The 19,798-nt window shown below is 34.9% G+C and overlaps 1 protein-coding gene across 2 annotated transcripts in view; it reads right to left on the bottom strand.

Annotated features, from left to right (window-relative positions):
- Window positions 1-19,798, bottom strand: part of ARB2A (ARB2 cotranscriptional regulator A) — a gene marked incomplete at both ends in the record, with an annotated part of 387,052 nt that overhangs the window by 161,332 nt on the left and 205,922 nt on the right. For both annotated transcript variants that reach the window (XM_079701776.1, XM_079701777.1), the window contains one exon: window positions 13,511-13,630. In XM_079701776.1, coding sequence (XP_079557902.1) covers window positions 13,511-13,630 — 120 coding nt within the window. The remainder of the gene's footprint in view (window positions 1-13,510; window positions 13,631-19,798) is intronic.

Below are 19,798 nucleotides of genomic sequence, written 5' to 3'. Positions count from 1 at the left end.
GTGTTTTCAATTTTTCTGCTTAAACTGAATTTCCAGAACACCACATCAAAACATACTCAAAATTTAAATAAAAATGATTTGGGGATTTCCTGTTATTTTAAATTTTCCACACCTTTTCTCCCCTTTGTTAGTTTGGGTAATTAAGAACTGATTAAAATAGAAACTCTGCTTGGAAGGCACAAAAAAGAATAAACAGTAAACAGGCTAGAGAATAAAAACTAAACAATCATGTAATTCAACAGAGAAATATAGAATTGAATCCTGAAATACATGAAAGACCAGGAGATTGTTTTAGAGATAAGAGTCACCACAGTTAGTATAATGTAATGTTTACTCTGCATAGGTACTTGACGAGAGGAGAAATAAACAAAAACTCACTGTGACAAAGCAAGAGGTCACACTTTTAAAGGGGGAAAATATTTATTTATATGTTTCCCACCTGTAAAATGGGGATGATAACAGTACTTATAAAGTTATGATGATTAAATGAGATAAAGTATATTTATATAAAGTACATGCTTAGGACAGTGCCTGGTACACAGTAAGTGTCATTTAACTTAAGCATTAGTGTTGCTGTTGATGAATATGACGATCATGTCACTACCTTCTGATTTGCAAGACACTCATAAATACTAGTTCCATTTAAAATGTTCATTTTCAAAGACACTGCTATGAATTGCTTAGAACTGTTCTTGACCCAACCATGTCTTAGGCCCCTATGGCTGGCTGACAGATGAAATGGATTCTATGATAATAGTAATGACAGGGTTCTATTAGAGTAAGACAGGTCTCTAACACAGCAATCAGATATAGAGGTATCTGTTCTGCTTAAGAGTCTATTGTAAGATGTTAGAGAAAATACAAGTGTCATCAAATGTTAAGGTTTATAATATGCTAAAGATAACTAATATATTACTACATATTTAATGTTTGGACATAAATATAAATATATTTAATATTTCAATAGATGCCCTAAAAATGTGTAACAGTAAACAAAACTGAAAAATTTAAGGCTAAGCCTGTAACAGTTGTAGAAACTACTATTACATTATTAATGGTACTGGAACTAGGAATTTTTTTCCTGAGGTAAACTGAGCAGTAATACTACAAAGGCAATTACATAGGCTAGGGATCTCATATTATATTACAATTTATAGGACACCACTTTACAGAGAAAGTCAAGGTTTCTTTGTTGTTAGCAGATAGGCTATTGGATACCTTTAGAAGTTCAACATTTATAATTATAAAGCATCTCTTGACGCCTTATAACTGGAGAGAAGTCAAGATAGGAAATTTCTACCGGAGGAGAAAGCTGAGTGCGCTCTATCTTTCTGCCCAGTGCCTCTCTTTTAGAAAGATAAACGTCAAATTTTTCTTCTAATTCAGATGTCTGATTAATGTAGTAAAGAAATTTGAAGATAGAAGTTAGATATCAAGATGTATGGATATTTAGACATAAGCTAGGTATGTTAGAAGTTAGGACACTTTTTAATCACTTGACTCAATTATAAAATTGTTACTGAAATATAAAATAACAACTTTTTATTGTATTCTAATGTTCTTTAATAAACTTATTTATGAGAAAAATTCAAATAAAGTATGGAAAACTAGGAAGAAATCTGAATACACTAATAAATATATAAATAGGCAAACTAATTTCTAGAGGGTATGAAATTTAACTTGTTCAATTTAATCACAGAAAACTAAGTTTTGGGTTAGGGTTAGGTTTGGCTACTTCCCTTGATTCGAGATTTTAATATCTTAGTCGATTTTCTACATTCACTGATCAATTTTCATTAATGGTCCTTCCAAGTGTCCAAAACTTCAGGGTCACAAATTGTACCTCCTATACACTAAAGCACACTGGTGCTAAATGTCCTTGTTGGTCAGCTTTGTTCTCTTATCCACCTCACTTTGCTCTATTGTGTGGCTCTGTATACAAACGCTTAGATGCTACTTTCTTTATTCTGACCCAATACAGCACCATCTGAGATCTGCCTCTGACAGCTTATGTACATATAAATCTAGGATCAAAATTATTTACTGCGTATTATTACAGGTCCAGCTGGGCTAGGCAGCATAGTAAGAACCAAAGAAAATAGTGGATTTATTATTTATCTTCTGCCGATTAAGAAAAGGATTCTGAGGTGACTTAAAGCAAAATACAACTATGAATTAAGACACTATTATAAGAGATTGAGGCTTGGAGTAACAAATGAAATGGAAAATTAGCCATAGTTCTGGCTTTACAGGAGACAAAGGTAAAAATGCATGAAAAAGTTTTTATTTTCTGACCAAAAGAGATTATCACTTTATCAACAGAAATAATTCTTCCTATTACTTAACTCAAAGACAAATTTACTGTTTAGATCTTTATACTGGGGAAGTTAACCTCTTGGCTAAAATCCCACTTCACAATTACTATATTACTCTCTTTGTTTAATTGTGTTTCCTACTTAGAATATAGCCTTGAAGCCAGGGATGTGTTTTAATTTGTTCCCCCAGTACTTGTACAGAGTGGGGTGTTCAACTGAATAAAATATCTTTGATAGTGTTCTCAACCATTTCTTGTTTTGAGGGCATAACACTCAATCCTAACTCCAAGAAATAATATGTATAAAGTCAAACTGATGTGGTCCAGGTGGCTTTATTGTGATCTAAATTCATTCAATGAAAAAGTGTGGAAAACCTATAACAAAAAATATAAAGTGAGAAAAAAATGATACACACACACACACACACACACACACACACATTAAAAGTCCCCAACTCTAAAAGTTAAGATCACATGAGCTTAGAAGAGTAGTATCCCTTTGTTTCCCTGGGCCCAAAGAAAGCTCTAGACCCATAGTGTGATCATCTCACAGCCTGAGAGCAGGAAAAATGATACCTCTTCTTACTCCATCTCTTTTATTGCCATAGAAACCTGATAGCCAGTGTACCAAGGATAAGCCCTAGGTATCTACATGACCTTAGAATACAGTATTTTACTCTATCTCGTTCTGACTTAAGTCACATAAATTGAACTTCTGCCTTGATTCATCACTTCATAGTCCTTCTGATTTTTCTGCCTACTAGAACCTCTTTCTTTCTCAAGAAAAGACCCATTTCTAAATCCCCAGCCAATGGTTGAAACCTTAAACCTTGCCTGCTTTGTTCATCCTTTCCCCAGTGCTCAATCCTGTTTTTGTTTTTGTGTTTTTACTTCCTTCCCTATAAGTCAGTGAGGTGGAGTTTGGCTCGGGAGAAGAGGTACTCTTAGAACCAGTAACTATATTTTGTTTGCTCAGTGATTTTCTGTTCCCTGCAATCAGATTATACCTCCCGATTCAAACCTGAGCTCACCATGCTCTACAGATACCTACCTAGTGATGGTTCACCTGCTATTCCCTCCAAATCCAAGCTCTCCAGCTGAATTAGCTCTTCTTGAACCCATCCTGAACTCTAGTAATGAGACCTTTGTCCAGATCTGGCTTCCATTCTGTCCTCTCAAGCTTTACCTTAACATAGATCTAGTATGCTTCAAGTCTGAGTCTACTTGGCTCCTCTGTGCTAATCTGAATAAATTATTCAATAAAAATTGAGGTCTAACTTCTAAGATAGATGTCAAATGGTTTTGATTACAAAATTTTTTGTCTTCTAAGAGCTCTCTGCAATTTGTGGTGTCAAATCACAGTGTCACTGCGGTTGGGAATCTCATATGGGGGAGTGCTTACATTGAGTGATCATCATAAGGCTATAAGAATAGTAAAAACAGCTCCATTATTAAATGAAATGTGTTTTTCTATAATCCCTCCTATAAAAGGCTTACAATAGTCAATCATGCTCTCATATCTGCAGTAAAATACAAAATCTCTCATTAAGATCTTTTATAAAACCAATGGAAAAAGAAATATTTCTTATAGAAAGATTTACATCTAACAAATTAATATATCAATTTCTCTGGGTTCTCCTCAACATGTTATTGTGCTAATTTTAGCAGACAGTGATTTCCTGGCAGTTTTTTGTTGAATTAAGAGATAGAGTGCCCAATCTCTCAGCTGCAGTAAGATCTGGATGCAGTCCATCTATATGGATATTGAAAAACCTCCTCCAAAGGTAATTCCAATGGGGTAGTATGTATCCATTACTCTACAGAAAGATTCTGTAAAAGATTAGTGAAATCTTTCTCCATTTCAGCTTTCTGAACAACCTGATCCTGGTGTGACTGAGAAATAAAACATTAAGGAGCACATTAGGTCCTAAGTAGAAATGATCTATGAAGAATGGAAATAATTACAAGTAACGTCATAATTAATGATGAAAAAAGTGAATGTTTTCTCCTTAAGATCAGGGACAAAAGGATGTCCACTCTAGCTACTTCTATCTATCACTATACTGGACAGGACAATTAGGCAAAAGCAAACAAACATCCAGATTTGAAAGGAAGAAGTAAAACTATTTTTATTCACAGATTATATGATCTTGAACATAGAAAACCTGAAGGAATTCATATATACACACAAGAAAACTATTAGAACTAATAAATGAATTCAATAAGATTGCAGGATACAAGATCAAGATACAAAAATCAATTGAGTTTTTTTTTTTTTTTTTGGGCTGCGTGGCATGCGGGATCTTAGTTCTCCCACCAGGGATTGAACCCGTGCCCCCTGCAGTGGAAGTGCAGAGTCTTACTCATTGGACTGCCAGGGAATTCCTGCAGTTATGTTTCTATACACTAGCAATGAACAATCGGAAAATAAATAATTTCACTTAGAAGAGCATCAAAAAGAATAAAATACTAAGGAATAAATTTAACTAAGTAAGTGTAAGACTTGTATACTGAAAACAAAAAAAAAATTTGAAAGAAGATAAATAAATAGAAATAAAACCCATGTTCATGGATTGGAAGACTTACTATTAAGATGGCAATATTCCCCAAATTGATCTACAGATTTAATTCCAATCAAAATTCTAGCTCCCATTTTTGCATAAATTGACAAATTGATCCTAAAATATAAATGGAAATGCAAGGGACCTAGAATAGCCAAAGCAGTCTTTAAGAAGAAGAAGGAAGCTGGAGAATGCACACTTCCTGACTTCAAAACTTGCTACGAAGCTACAGTAATCAAGACAAGCGTGGTATTGTATAAAGATAGGCATATAGATTAATGGAATAGAATTAAGAGTCCAGAAACCAACCCTTATATTTAAAGTCAAGGGAGCTAAGACAAATGGAATGGGAAAGAATAGTCTTATTGACAAATGGTGCTGAGACAACTGAATATCTACATTTAAAAGAACTATGTTGGACTTCTACTTCATACAATGTACAAAAATTAACTCGAGTGACAAAAACTAGATAAACTGGACTTCACTGGAATAAAACACTTCTGTACTTCAAAGGACATCATCAAGAAAGTGAAAACATAACCCACAGAATGGGAGAAAATATTTGCAAATCATGTATCTGATATCCATTGAAATCAAGTATTCAGAATATATAAAGAACTCTTACGATTCAACAGTAAAATGATAACATAATTTAAAAATGGACAAAGGGTTTTAACTGACATTTCTCCAAAAAATATGCAAATGGCCAACAGCACATCAAAAGATGCTCAAAATCATTAGTCATAGAGAAATGCAAATAAAAGCCACAAGATACTATTTCACCTCAACTAGTATAGCAAAAGTAAATAAGATAGACGATAACAAGTGTTGGTGAGTATAGAGAAATTAGAACCCTCTTATATTGCTGCTGGAATTTTAAGTATGGGGGTGATGGCTAATGGGTATGGAGTTTCTTTTGGGGTGACAAAAATGTTCTAAAAATTAGATAGTAGTGATGGTTGAACAATTCTGTGAATATACTAAAAACCACTGAATTGTACACTTTAAAAAATGGATTTTTTGGTATGTGAATTATATCTCAATAAAGCTCAGTAAATCTCAATGATATCTCATAAAGATATGAGATTGTAGCTCAAAAATTTTTTTTAAGTTAAAAAATGGAAACAAGCAAAAGTAAGCTAATCATTAAATAAAAAGTAATATTAAACTCATGACTGAGGATAAAGTGGAGAGTGTCCCAGACTTATTTCATATACTGCCTTATAGTATTATGAGAAGGCATTATAACTTAGTTTAATAACTTTCCTCTTTGATTGAGAAGACTATACTTTGAAGAATGAGTCAGAGAAGCAACCTTCTTGGTCAGGCTGTGGGTTGGGTACACCAGCAGAGAGGAGATTGTAAGAAACTAATACCAGGAACAAAACGGGTAACACTATCTAATGTGAAAGAACTGATTAGGCAGAATTCCCAAATTAACCAATATTCAAATGGAGGATAGGATGAATGAATAAGTTTAATTAGTAAAAGAGTTACTGTTAAGGCTTAAACTCTATAAAATAGTCAATTAACTGTACAGATATTTAAGACTGCTCATGTTGTAACATATATTGTTCCCAAATGTGTGATGGGGGGAATAAAAGCTATGTTAGACTCTTTATTCTCAAGTTTTTTCCAGATGATTTGAGCAAGATTTAGAGATCAAAGATAATTTAAAAACAAAACTGATTAGTAAAGTTTTAAATTGTGAAACATATAAATACTATAGAAAAAAGGGGGAGTTAATTGAGAATACTTTATGAAAAATCTAGTAAGGAAAATTCTTTCACTTGGGAGAAACGGCATTAGCAAAAATGAGAATGAGCATAAACTATGGGCATTTAGACTCATGTTCAACAAACAATGACTTAATTCCTAATAACCAGGAATTTTATAATTTAAACCTCAAACTCTACTTATATAAAGTAGAGTTTATATATAGAGTTTACAGAGGAGGACACACATAAGGGATGTGTCTGAACTTATAATCTGTACATATCAGAACTAATATTCAAACCCAGGTCATCTTCCAAGTTTCATGTTCTTCTACTACACTGGGCTTGGAGGCTGGGGGTAGAGGTACAGTGAGATGGAACAATGGCAGTAAGGAAATTAGACTAGAACTGAAAGTTTCTATTGGGAAAAATATAGTTGGAAAGAGATAATCAGATTATACAGAAAGTCTTAAAGTGACAGAGAGGAGAGATGATGCAAGAGAGCCAATATGATTCTGGAATGGCATAGTAAAAAGGGGGTTTAAATAGTACCTATCATGGTGTGGTATACAGGATGGAATGGAGAGAAAAGAGAGCCAGTAAGAAAATGGGTATAAGAGTTCAGTGATACTGTTGTGAAATGATGAAATTAACAGTGGGCACAGAGAGGAAAAGACATGATCAATATTTCAGAGAAAAAAAAACCTTACAAAATATATTGGTTGGTTAGATATGGGACAAAAGGAGAGGAGTTAACATAAAAATTAATAAACTGAATCATTCTTTTAAACAGTGAGATTTCTTAATACATATTAAAAATCATTTGAGTAAAAGTTAAAAAAAATCAAACCGCAATATATAGGTAAATTGTGAAGCTTAACAAATCACATCTGTATATGTAACTCTTTCCTTTTAAAGCTCTGATTTGAGTACTTCCCTGGTGGCGCAGTGGTTAAGAATCTGCCTGCCAATGCAGGGGACACAGGTTCGATCCCTGGTCCGGGAAGATCCCACATGCCGTGGAGCAACTAAGCCCATATGCCACAACTACTGAGGCTGTGCTCTAGAGCCCACGAACCACAACTACTGAGCCCACGTGCCACAACTACTGAAGCCCATGCACCTAGAGCCCGTGCTATGCAACAAGAGAAGCCACCACAATGAGAAGCCCGCACACCATAACAAAGTAGCCCCTGCTCACTGCAACTAGAGAAAGCTGAGCGCAGCAACGAAGACCTAATGCAGCCAACAATAAATAAATAAATAAATAAATAAATAAATAAATAAATAAATTTATATTTAAAAACTCTGATTTGATATCTCAGTTATTCTATTGACCACAATTATTAAATATCCAGTATATGCAAACATTTTCCCCAATATCTATATATCTGCATAATCATTGTTCATTACTCGTTATCTGTCGTGCTTGGATACCCTTCATATCCACTTCGACATGCTTCTGTAGGTGTGTACAGGGAAAGATATCACACCCTCTTCCTCTTTGTTCAGCTTTCCAGATCCAATGTCGCTAAGCCATGTAGAATTTGTCTCCTAATGTCTGTCTCCTAATGTGTGCTTCTTCTTTACCATTCCCACCACTTCTACATTGGTAAAGCCTTTTATTGGATCTTACTTGGACTCTTGCAACTAACTCCTAAAATTACTGTTATCGCCAATCAATCAAAAGACAGTATCTATAGTATATGTAAAAATTAAACAAAGTTGAATATAGGAGGCAAAAATAATATAATCTCTGGTTTCTCTCTAAGGAGCATACAAAGTAGAGAAACTATATTGTTTTCATATAAAACAACTAGAGAATTAAGATAGCGTTCCATACAAGATGTAATCATCCCATGCATTAACATGCTATTTGTATCATGTAGGCAGCCAACTCAGAAATTCAAGTTATATTACAAATGATGACTTATTTTTACTGAATTACTTATATTTTAAAGTAGGTTTGTTAGAAGGCCTGAATTGTTTTGATACTCTAATGGATCAATTTTTCTTTGTTTATCTGCCCTTATTCTACCTCTCCTCAATTGTTCATTCCCAGCAGCCCATTTTTTAGCATTGGTCACATTAAGCAGATATGCTACTATCCAATTTGCTTTGTTCTTTGCAGACAAAATGTAAATGATGTTTCTTTAAGGTCATAGTTAACTCATGTCACTAAAGGTAAAAACTAATTCTTTTAGTCCCATTCCATTTTCTTTTCAGTGTAAATCCAAATCATACTCTAGGCAATTTTAAAAGATCAACTTAGAGTAGACTGAGGTTGAGTGTCCTCACACAGCTAAGTCCAAAAAATAGTCCTCTATCAGCTACTGAAGGTCAGCTTAGGCTGCCTGGAGGCTAGAGAGCCCAGCATGGAACAATGGCAGGAAAATAGAGTTCCCTTCATTCCTTAATTCACATGCAAGTGAGGTGCCAATCAAGTGCTGACAAGCATGGAGAAACCAAAAGCAAAAATGGGTAGAGATATACTTTCAAAAGGTGCAGTTTTCACACATTTCTAAGAGATGTTTTTAATGGTGGCTGAGAACATACCACTAATAACATGGAAAAGAAAATAAAAGTAATATGAAGAATAATAATTTTATATCAGCTGAGATGATTCAATAAGCTAATGAATATATTTGCTAAAATTGTCTAATGTGTTCTAAAAGAAATATCAACAATCTCACTTTGACTAAGGAAGGAAATCTGAATGCAAATTGATGTACAGAGCACTGCAAACAGGGAAGGTAAGGTGAGTTAAGATTGGAAACTGGGCATTGACAAGGAAGCTAACTCATTTGCAAATAAAAGAAAATTTTAAGCTTGCTTGATTTTGTCAAACTAACCATCATCTACAATGACAAGAGCATAGCACTCTGAAATGACCAAGTATGGAAGCAATGGAATCACTTCATAAAATGGCTGGTGAGAGAGACTATGAAAAAGCTTAAAAACTGCATTGTTTTTTGACAGTTAATTTCTAACAAACGAGTTTAAATTTTTAACCACTAATATAAGGCAAAAGCAAGCTGCATTAGTTGTAGATGTTTTTCTAGATGAATTTGGTAAATGATTGTTGATTATGACTACTAATTCTATCTACCACATATAAAATAGAATTTCCTAGACAGAAATTTAAAGCTTCGAAAATGATGTTTTAATAATGGTAGCATTATATATTGGCATTATTTTTAAATACACAGAAAAGATAGCATAGACTAGGTATGTTAGTTTTAAAATTCATTATCAATTCATAAAATAAATAGTTCTTCCCTTTTGCTTTAATGACTGAATGCTAGGATTGTTACCAGAGCTGTCTTAACAACATCTATATTTACTAGGATTACAGAAAGTTTAGAGAATTAGAAACTTGAGTTGTTACCATATAATGGGAATAAAAGCAGTGAAAAGCATATTTTTAGTATGACTTTTCTCATTATTATAGTCAACTGTATACTGTTTTATGAGGTTAGGCCTGATCAAATTCCAATATTTACTACCATAACTGAACACTGGTTTTGAAAATAAATCTCTTAACTACCTCTTGTATTCTTCAGGCGAATTTTAGCACTTCAAAATAGGACATAATAATAAATTATGTTCTCAGTTTTCAAAAACAACAATTAGCAAAATATGAAAGCTCTACAACTATTTTGTGCTCTAAATTTAAAAGTAATTTTTCAGATTTCTATTAGTAGTACCTTAATTTTAAACTCCAATTATACATAATTTTAACTTAATAAATGGCAAGATACATTTTAGCATGGGTCCTGACTGGTACCTGTTTTTAAACAATAAGCACTATAAGTAATTACATGTAATACTGAAACTGTACTAGTCACACAGTTCACATCTAAAATAAATTTTCTTAAAATTCATGACCTAAAAAAGAATGTGAACTTGAATGAGGATGGTAGAAAAACAATCTCCCTGCATTCAAACATAATGCTACAAACTAGCGCTGTTCCATCTATAAGGGGTGTGTGTGTGTGTGTGTGTGTGTGTGTGTGTGTGTCTGTGTGTAGAGTCTTGAATCAGGAGTAAAATTTTATGATAATTTTTAAAAAGTTAAACTTTACTGAAATCCAAAAGATTTCATGTCTGATGTGTATAATGTACTATTGAGATATAAAAACTAAACCATAATTTAAGATGTCCACAACTCACTTTCTTGTAAAGTTAATATTAAATATTTTAATCCATGTAAAACAGTTTCATATAATACACATATGTTGAAAAATCCTGAGAGAATGAATATTTGTCAACATTTTAAACACCATGAGTTTTCCTCTAAGAATAATGGGGAGAACAGGAAAGAATATTATTCAGCTTTAAAAACAAAAGGTTTAAACATATTTCAATTTTTTTTGTTGTTTATCAATGCTATCTTTCAAAAATTCTTGAAACTAAGTAGAAACACAATGGTCTTAAATATATTAATCCAGCATTGTCAAAAATTTATGTAAAACTTAGTGTACAATGTTATTTGTTTAGAGAAATTTTTTTCAATAGGTCATAAACTACTTTTTCTTTAGCTTCCACCATCTATACACCTTCTTTACATACCCCCATCAAAGTTATTTGACAAAAAGTAGCAAATATATGAAGTTGAGATAATCGCCATTAATATTTTAAAACCTAAACAAGGTATATTACATTAAATAGACTTCTCAGTCCTGGTGTTGCCTGTCAGATATGTGATGTGCCAGTGGTTATATTATATTCCTCCTCCCATGCATGCACCTCCTGCAGAGATAGCAGACTACAGAAGCTGACCCTTACTGAGACCATCTTGTCTCTCTGACAAAGCTCCTTTTTAACTTCTTACTTACTGGTTACTTCCTGTGATGGAGAAAAACTTTAGCTCAGCTTGTGATAATTTCACAGGCCCTGAGGACCCTGACCCTAATAGCCTCAAGGTCAGAAGTCAAGTCTTGTTCTGAAACATCTGTGTGCTTTATATTAAAGTGGAACAAAAGTGCAGAAATATCCACCAGTGTGTGACAAGAAGGACGGGCAAAATAAGACTGACACACTGGTCATCTGTTACTCTGGTATCTTAAATTCATTTCTAAAACTGTCCAAAATTCACTTAAATTCCAAATTTGATGTACAAAAGGTTTTCGTTAACTGTCTTAAGGTAAAAATATGGAAATTTATGTTTTACAGAAATCTGAAATTTGAATAGTCTTACAGGCCTTCAGACATATTTTACGTTATTCTGTAACTTGTGAAATTTCATGTTTTATGTAATTTAATGGCTTACAGAAAGAAAACATAAGGTACATATATATCAGCTATATATGTGTGTGTTTGTATATATCTATATCTGTATGGTTAAAAGAACTATTTGAAAAGCAACATTCACATTTTAAAAAGGACGTCATACTTGTGTGTTAGAGAGCTATCTTAAGATACCCATTATGTATTAAAATAAATAAATTCAGCAGTTAAAAGTACTTGAATATAATTTCTAAAAAAGTGAAATCAATTTAAGAAATAAATGATTTATTTACTGATCTTAAGAGAGCACAGTATTTGTAAATTTAGGTCAGCTAAAGTGTTCTCAGGTGTCACCGCTAGTTTTATACCTAAATCATGTGGGTAAGCAATAAGGTGTGGGAAAGTTGAAAAGACCATGGAAATATATTTAATTTCCATGATGAAGAGAAATACACAGCAAAGTTTAGAAACATAAAAATTAGACAACCAATGCTGCGCCGGCTTTTAATGTCCACTTTAGGCTATTTGGATTTAAAATTATCAAATGCACTTTTATCAAATTAGCCATTTTGTTAGAGCACTGGTACCTTCCTGTGACATAAGAGGTAATGGACATGGAGCACATTTTTAGGACTGATTATATATCATTAATCATTCATACCTGCACAAAGTGTGCTAACTGCAATACTGCATATAATACTGACCAAATTTAGAAATCTTGATAATTTTTCCATTATGTACACATAATTTTCACCCTAGGAATCAGATTATTTTGAAATGCAAAGATTTTTATGACCAAGCATTGAGTTCCACTTAGATTAATGGGAGCTTTCTGACAGTTTTAATACTAATTATATGGATTCTGATCACGTACTAACTTGAAGAGACAGTAGTTTTGTCAGTTAAGGGGTCTACTGAAATTTTAAACACTTTACAGATAATAATGCTTCAATGATGTACCCATAAAACAAGAATCACAAATATAAAATGTATGGAAAGTGGGGCTATAATGTAGAAGTTAAAAAGTAATATGGGGCTTCCCTGGTGGCGCAGTGGTTGAGAGTCCGCCTGACGATGCAGGGGACACGGGTTCGTGCCCCGGGCCGGGAAGATCCCACATGCCGCGGAGCGGTTGGGCCCGTGAGCCATGGCCGCTGAGCCTGCGCGTCCGGAGCCTGTGCTCCGCAACGGGAGAGGCCACAACAGTGAGAGGCCTGCTTACCGCAAAAAAAAAAAAAAAAAAAAAAGTAATATGTATAGTGGGAAGCAGCCACAAAGCACAGGGAGACCAGCTCAGTGCTTTGTGACCACCTAGAGGGGTGGGATAGGGAGGGTGGGAGGGGGACACAGGAGGGAGGAGATATGGGGATATATGTATATGTATAGCTGATTCACTTTGTTATAAAGCAGAAACTAACACACCATTGTAAAGCAATTATACTCCAATAAAGGTGTTAAAAAAAAAGTAATATGTAAATAAGGAACAGGCAAAAAGCTTTCTGGTTAGCACTGAAAAGTTCTACCACAATAAAGAAATATACTCTTTTTAAACATCATAAAATTATTTACTCAAAATACGTAATTTTCATCCTTTATAAAATAATTTAAAGTAATGACACAAAGAAAAAGGGAGTGGAGGGGATAAATCTGTAAGGAGTTTGGAAATTAGAAAGAGTTAAATGTGCACTTACCAGTTCAACAAAAGCAAGTCCTCCATAGCTATGAGCAACAAAAAATACATTCTCAGCTGCAGACTGGGCTATGAAATGGTCCCACACATAGACTGCATGTTCTTCAGGAGTACCATTTTCCTATAAGTAAAACAAATATCATATATCATACTGTATCTAATTATTATCAGAGTAATCAAAAATTAAATTACATGCTTGCTTACATAGCATAAGAAATAAGATGGTTATAGCTCATTCCAAATAATAACAATACAAAAAAACTACATTGAAGATCCAAATTAGGGAATAAATTAGTATTAAACTATTAGTAAATTACTGCTAAACTTAAGTGCTACTATAATATTCTGAAAGAAAGTATTTAAAATAAGTACATTTTTGAGGGGAAATTGCTCATTCTGGGCATATCTGAGATATTAAAATATATCTAAGTACATTAGAATTGCATAGCAGAAAGTTATAGTGGTCTTATGATAAAACAGTGTAACGCTAAGAAAAATCAGATACATTTCTATATGTATACCTGAAAATACTTATAGTATACATACATCTAAGTTATTTGATTTATAAAGTTTTAAGTACTTCCATAAACTGAAAATAAGCAGAAAATTAACAACAAATATTTTCAATTTATATTATTTTAAAAATACACCTTTTTCCTAAAAGAATTTTCCATACATATTTTATTTCTAGAACTGGAAGAAATCTAAACATATAAACCTGGGACCTTTTATACTTCTCCTAATTTGCTAATCCCTAATAAATGTATGAATGTTGCTTTAGTTCCAAAAGTTCTATAATAACTTCATTTTATTGTGTTTATTTCTATAGTGGGCACATTTCGTGATTAAAACTCGGATAATGTGAAAAAGGAAAAAAAAGAAAAAACAAACAACCAAAGAGCTAAAAAACCCCAAACTGATAAAAACTAAAACAGATTGTGAAAATGTTTTGTGTGAATATTTCTTGGAAGCTTTAACACCAAAAGACTAATTCCCTAAGAATGTCATGGTACTAGACAATGAACACAATTTATTCACATTTTCCATCTCAGAAATTTTTAAATATCATATTAGGGTCCATATGAATGGCTTCACTTACTACCTAAAAGCTATTGTTTCCTAATGGCTATCTCCGCCCTGAATTTCTCTCCAGAGCTCCAGACCCAAGGTCATTTCCTTTTGAATGTCCCACAGATACTTCAAACTCAACCAATTCAACACCTTGCTAATAATTTCCTCTCCAAACCTGTGTCAGTCTTTGCTCCCCACCTCCTGCTGAAATCTGAGCATCATCTTTTATTTCCCTCTCCCTCAAACTCCACATAAAATCAATCATTAAAATCCTGTTGATTCTGTCCCCAACTGTCTCTTAAAGCCACCCACTTCTCTCCCTTCTCATTTCCTCTGGCTTAGCTCAAGCCCATCCTTTCACAAGTGGATGACTGCAACAGTCTACAGTCCAAGTTTCCCTGCCTCTAGGATTGCCCATTTAAATGCTCTCTCTAATTCCGTAGTTAAGAATAACCTTTCAAAAATGCAACTATGGTCATGTCGCCATGTTGCTCACTCACTGCTTAGAACCCTCTGAAGTGTTTTTATTGCCAAGTTCAAACTCAGAATGACACTAAGGCCTTACATGATCTGGCTTCTGCCTCGAAATGTATGTGCAAAATACGATGACCCAAAAGCTACACTTCTCCAACCATGAGAGACCACAGAGAACACTCTCTGTGTTCCAACTGCAGGGAACAACTTATAGTAACCTAACTGTGCCATACTTTTCTTATTTCTGGGCTGTTTTTGTTATTGTTGTTTGGAAAGTGACCCAAGTATTCTGCCTTTAATTCACCCACCACCTTTACCTGCATAATTCCTACTTGTCTTCAGAACTCAAATGAAACATCACCTTCTAGTGAAAGTTTTCCCTCTCATCCCCAAGGCTAGGTAATGTCCTACAGCCACATCTTGTACATGTTCCCATTATTGCACTGAATAGTTTGTATTGTAATTGCTTGTTAATCAAATTCCTGAGGCCAAGAGCTGTGTCTTCTTCATAAAATCACAGGGTAATAAATAAATAACAAAACACAACATGTATCTTCAGAAATGATTACTTACAACCTTGTAGTCATATACTAAAATACAAATATACTTTCAAAGATATCTATTAGTAATATAAATATGAAATTACCCACACCTAAAGTATGTAAAATAGATAGAAGAATCATAATTGGAAGGAAATCTTTGTAGGCATTTTTGGCTTTAGTAATTTAGCTTTCATTAGTATAAAAAGTAGGAAAATAGTTATCATTAAAAGCAGGATAGTGGTTAACTCTAAGGAAGAGAGATAGAGTTGTGATTAGGAAATAGACTTCTAGTGGCTGGCAATGTTTCATTTCTTGACTGGGGTAGTAGTTACACAAGTGTGTTCTTTTTTTTTTTTTTTTGCAGTACGCGGGCCTCTCACTGATGTGGCCTCCCCCGTTGCGGAGCACAGGCTCCGGACGCGCAGGCTCAGCGGCCATGGCTCACGGGCCCAGCCGCTCCGCGGCATGTGGGATCTTCCCGGCCCGGGGCACGAACCCGTGTCCCCTGCATCGGCAGGCGGACTCTCAACCACTGCACCACCAGGGAAGCCCCACAAGTGTGTTCTTTACAGTTATAGTTAAACTGACTAATACATACTTAGCACTTTTCTGTACATATATATAAAGTGACCATAGAATTTATTCTACAAACCTTTGAGAGTGAAGAAAGGTAATGTTAGTAATTGTGCTCGGAGAACAGGTCTAAACTGGGACTGTCTAGAGAAAACCCAGATACCTGGTCTCCCTAGTTATATCTCACAATGAAATGTAAAAACAAAACAGAAATAGAGATAACAGAGCTTCTATCTGCTGACAGTTGGCAGAACTAACAATGTGAAATATCTGTGATGGTCCTAAATATTCTTCTATATATGGACAGAATAAAAACACATAGGAGATTAGATTACTCTGTCCCCCTAGGCTCCACACTGGAAGTGGAAATGTAAGGATGATAAGAACTAAGCCATGATCCTGGCCTTCAATGTGTTTGCAATTTCATAAGGTGTTAACACATAAAGACAGGAGAGGCATTAGTGTGTGAGGAGTATTACTTTCTCTATTCCTGATGGACTGTCTTGACACCAAGTCCAATGGGTCTGTTATAAATTCACACTACCTGACCTCAGCGAAGCCCTGCCTACTTTCTTCTCACAGTCACTAATTCTTCCTTTATACTGTTGAGAGCCTACCTGTCCCATCCCTTTCATTCCCACCTCATTTTGAGTCCTGTTACAATGGATTCTTAACTAGTCTCATTTCTTTTAGTCTCTCCCTTTACTTTGTTGCCAGCTTAATCTTGCTGAAGCCTGGCTCTGATCAACTCACTCTCCTGCCTGAAAGGTCATTTACTGAAATGATTACCACTGCCTACAAAATAAATAACTGGAACTCTGTAGCCAATGTCTCTAAACCCATCTTTCCAGCCTTCCTTCTTACTATTTCCAGGGATCTTATTCATGCTCCAGGAAAAATCTGGATTACACATGAATAGCTGAAAATCCTAGACAAAACTGCTATCATGAAATCCAGTCTGGGATCTCATGGGTAATGCAGCTTAGACTAGGCAAAACCTAAAGGTGAGAACACTTCCAAGGGAGCAGTTCAGCAGTAATAGACTCTCCCACTACTTCGGGTGATGGCAGAGTGAATGGAAAGGAAGGGATGGAATAAGTAATTTCAGAGGAAAAATCAGCAAAACTTTGACGTATAACGGAAACTGCCAACCAGGCCCAAATGTCCCATCTATGACTAAAGGAGAGCTAAGAACTAACAGTTCTTTCCACTGTTCACATATAAAGACTAGTGTTTTCAGAGATTAGTATTATAGCTGAGTCTTTTCTTCCACAGTATATGGCGGTATCTGTTAAAATGGTCTATGAGCAGCAGGAAAAAGAAATCTCAAATATACATGTGCCCCAAGTACTTAAATATTTTCAGCCTGACTGTAAGGTCATCAAATTATTCTTTAGTTTTAGATTTTAAAACCTAATGTTCTAAAAAGCCAGACCCAATTGAAAAAAAAATGTCTATAACACCTACTTAGGGGGTTATCCATAGGCACAACTAAACCATTATACAAAATTATTCTAGGCCACACTTGACACACATTGACCCAAAAAGATCCAGGGTAGGAATCACAGTTTGCCATCAGAGCAGCAGCAGGCATTCCTTTTAATGGAAGCCTCACAGCAGTTCCTGTAGTAGACACAACACAGAACCTTGTGGGAGTTAGTCTCTTTGGCCCATGGGGTGTTAGCTCAGGAGTGAGGGAATCGGACTCACCTTGGGCAGATACAGGAGTTATCCTGCCTTAAAAGTCTTATAACCTACAGAAGCCAATACCTCTTGCAACAACTCCATAGGCATGGCTTCCAGGGTCCTTGCCTGCAAGGGACTTGCCCAATTACAAGAGTTACTACCCTCAGGGAAGATCAAAATTATGATATTTATAGTCCATTATAATTCATTCTAATCCAGATGCAGTTTACCAACCAGGGGTCATTTTCCACCACAGGCAGTGTTTTGCCCAGCAACCAACCACTTAGAGTGGATGCCATGGTATGTTTCCCAGAGCCTCCTTTAGTTAGAGGCACTCATTTCCTGAGCTGTGCAAGTGGCACACTTGGCAGCTGATAGCTTTAACTGAGGTACTCTCTAGGAATTGCCCTCAGCCAAATAAAGCTATCTTGACTAAAGTTACAATCCCACCTCTGAGGCAATTTACATCCAATGTCTGGTTGAGATGATGTCGATCTATAAAGGACCTATCTCTTGCCTCAAGGCAGGACATCTCTGAAAAGCCATCCCAGATCCAGAGGTCACCAAGGAGTTAGATGAGTGAGGCCTTTGTTGTGACTACACTGAAGTTCAACTCCTTCGACCAAAATCTATTGTTTTGCTCTCCTACAGGTGCTGATCCCAAGAGAATTCCCCAATAAACTTCTTACATGCAACTTCAGAATCTGTTACCTGGGAAACCCAACTTAAGACACCACCTTATCAGGCTTCCAGGGACATAGAGCTAGAAAGTTAACTGAAGGTCAGATTCTCATACAGAAGGCGAAAGAGTTTTGCTAACCTTTGACCCACAGCAACTTACAAGCAATATATGGAAAGTATTTAATCTATTTACATGTATTATTATCCTGACTATGTTTAAAACTACTGTAAAGTATTGTTGGCTCAAGTTTACATGTCAGTTCTACTATTAGCCATGGTAGCTTAAATTGAATCCTGTACTATTTCCTTGGTTCTTCTCTATCCTGTTATTTATTTAATCTGCCAGGTCACTTCTTCCTTCTAGAATATAAGCAATTTAAGGTAGATTCTCTTTTGGATTCAAGATATAAACAGAAGGCATGCTATAGGCATTTAATAAATGACTAACAATGCTAGTACTATTGGCAATGACACTGTTGACAAAGTACCATGAAATGCATTGCAAAAACCAAGACAAAGGAATATTCAAACTCCATTTCAGGAATCTAGCTTCTAATAATCTGCAAAGTGGCAAATGACTGATGTCCAGAGATGTTTATCACTGTCTCATTTATAGAAGCAAATAACTGGATAACGCCTAGATGTCCAATAGTGCAAAAATAAATATTTAAGTAAATTACAGTTTATCTGTCTAAGTAGCTATAGTATTCAGTGAGTTTATGAAGTAATACATGCAGTTCATCTAAGTTTATAGGTGGTATAATTTTCATATGAAAAAAGGCTTGAAAAAGACTAGGAAGAATCAAATAAAAATATTAAAAGCAGCTGCTTATGGATGGTGGGATTATGAATATTTTCTATTTTTAGCTCCTTTAGATCTTTCTGAACTTTCCAAAATTAGTACAAAGTGAATGCTGTTTATAATAAAATAAGAAAACAACAACCAAAAAATCAGAAATCCTACTGAATAACTACTGCTGGCTTCTAACAGGGAATCAGCATCTGAGTGGGATCTTTACATCTTCATATCTAACAAATTCTAACATCTGTGCCGAACCCACTGCATGTTTACAAGTAGCAAATCAAAGGGGTTGTTTCAAACGGGTGTAAGAGTAAAAAGTGATAGCTGAAAAACAGAAAACCCACAAAAACTGGAAGAGCACATATAGCGCAAGGAGTCTGAGACTACTAGCATTGTCACTGAGCAACTTGAGGGCAGTGCTGCATTTAAAGCACAATAACTGACAGGAACAATAGTGATC

The sequence above is a fragment of the Hyperoodon ampullatus genome (genome assembly GCF_949752795.1).
Source record: "Hyperoodon ampullatus genome assembly, chromosome: 4".
NCBI lineage: Eukaryota > Metazoa > Chordata > Mammalia > Artiodactyla > Ziphiidae > Hyperoodon > Hyperoodon ampullatus.
This window is presented reverse-complemented; position numbering and strand designations above follow the sequence as displayed.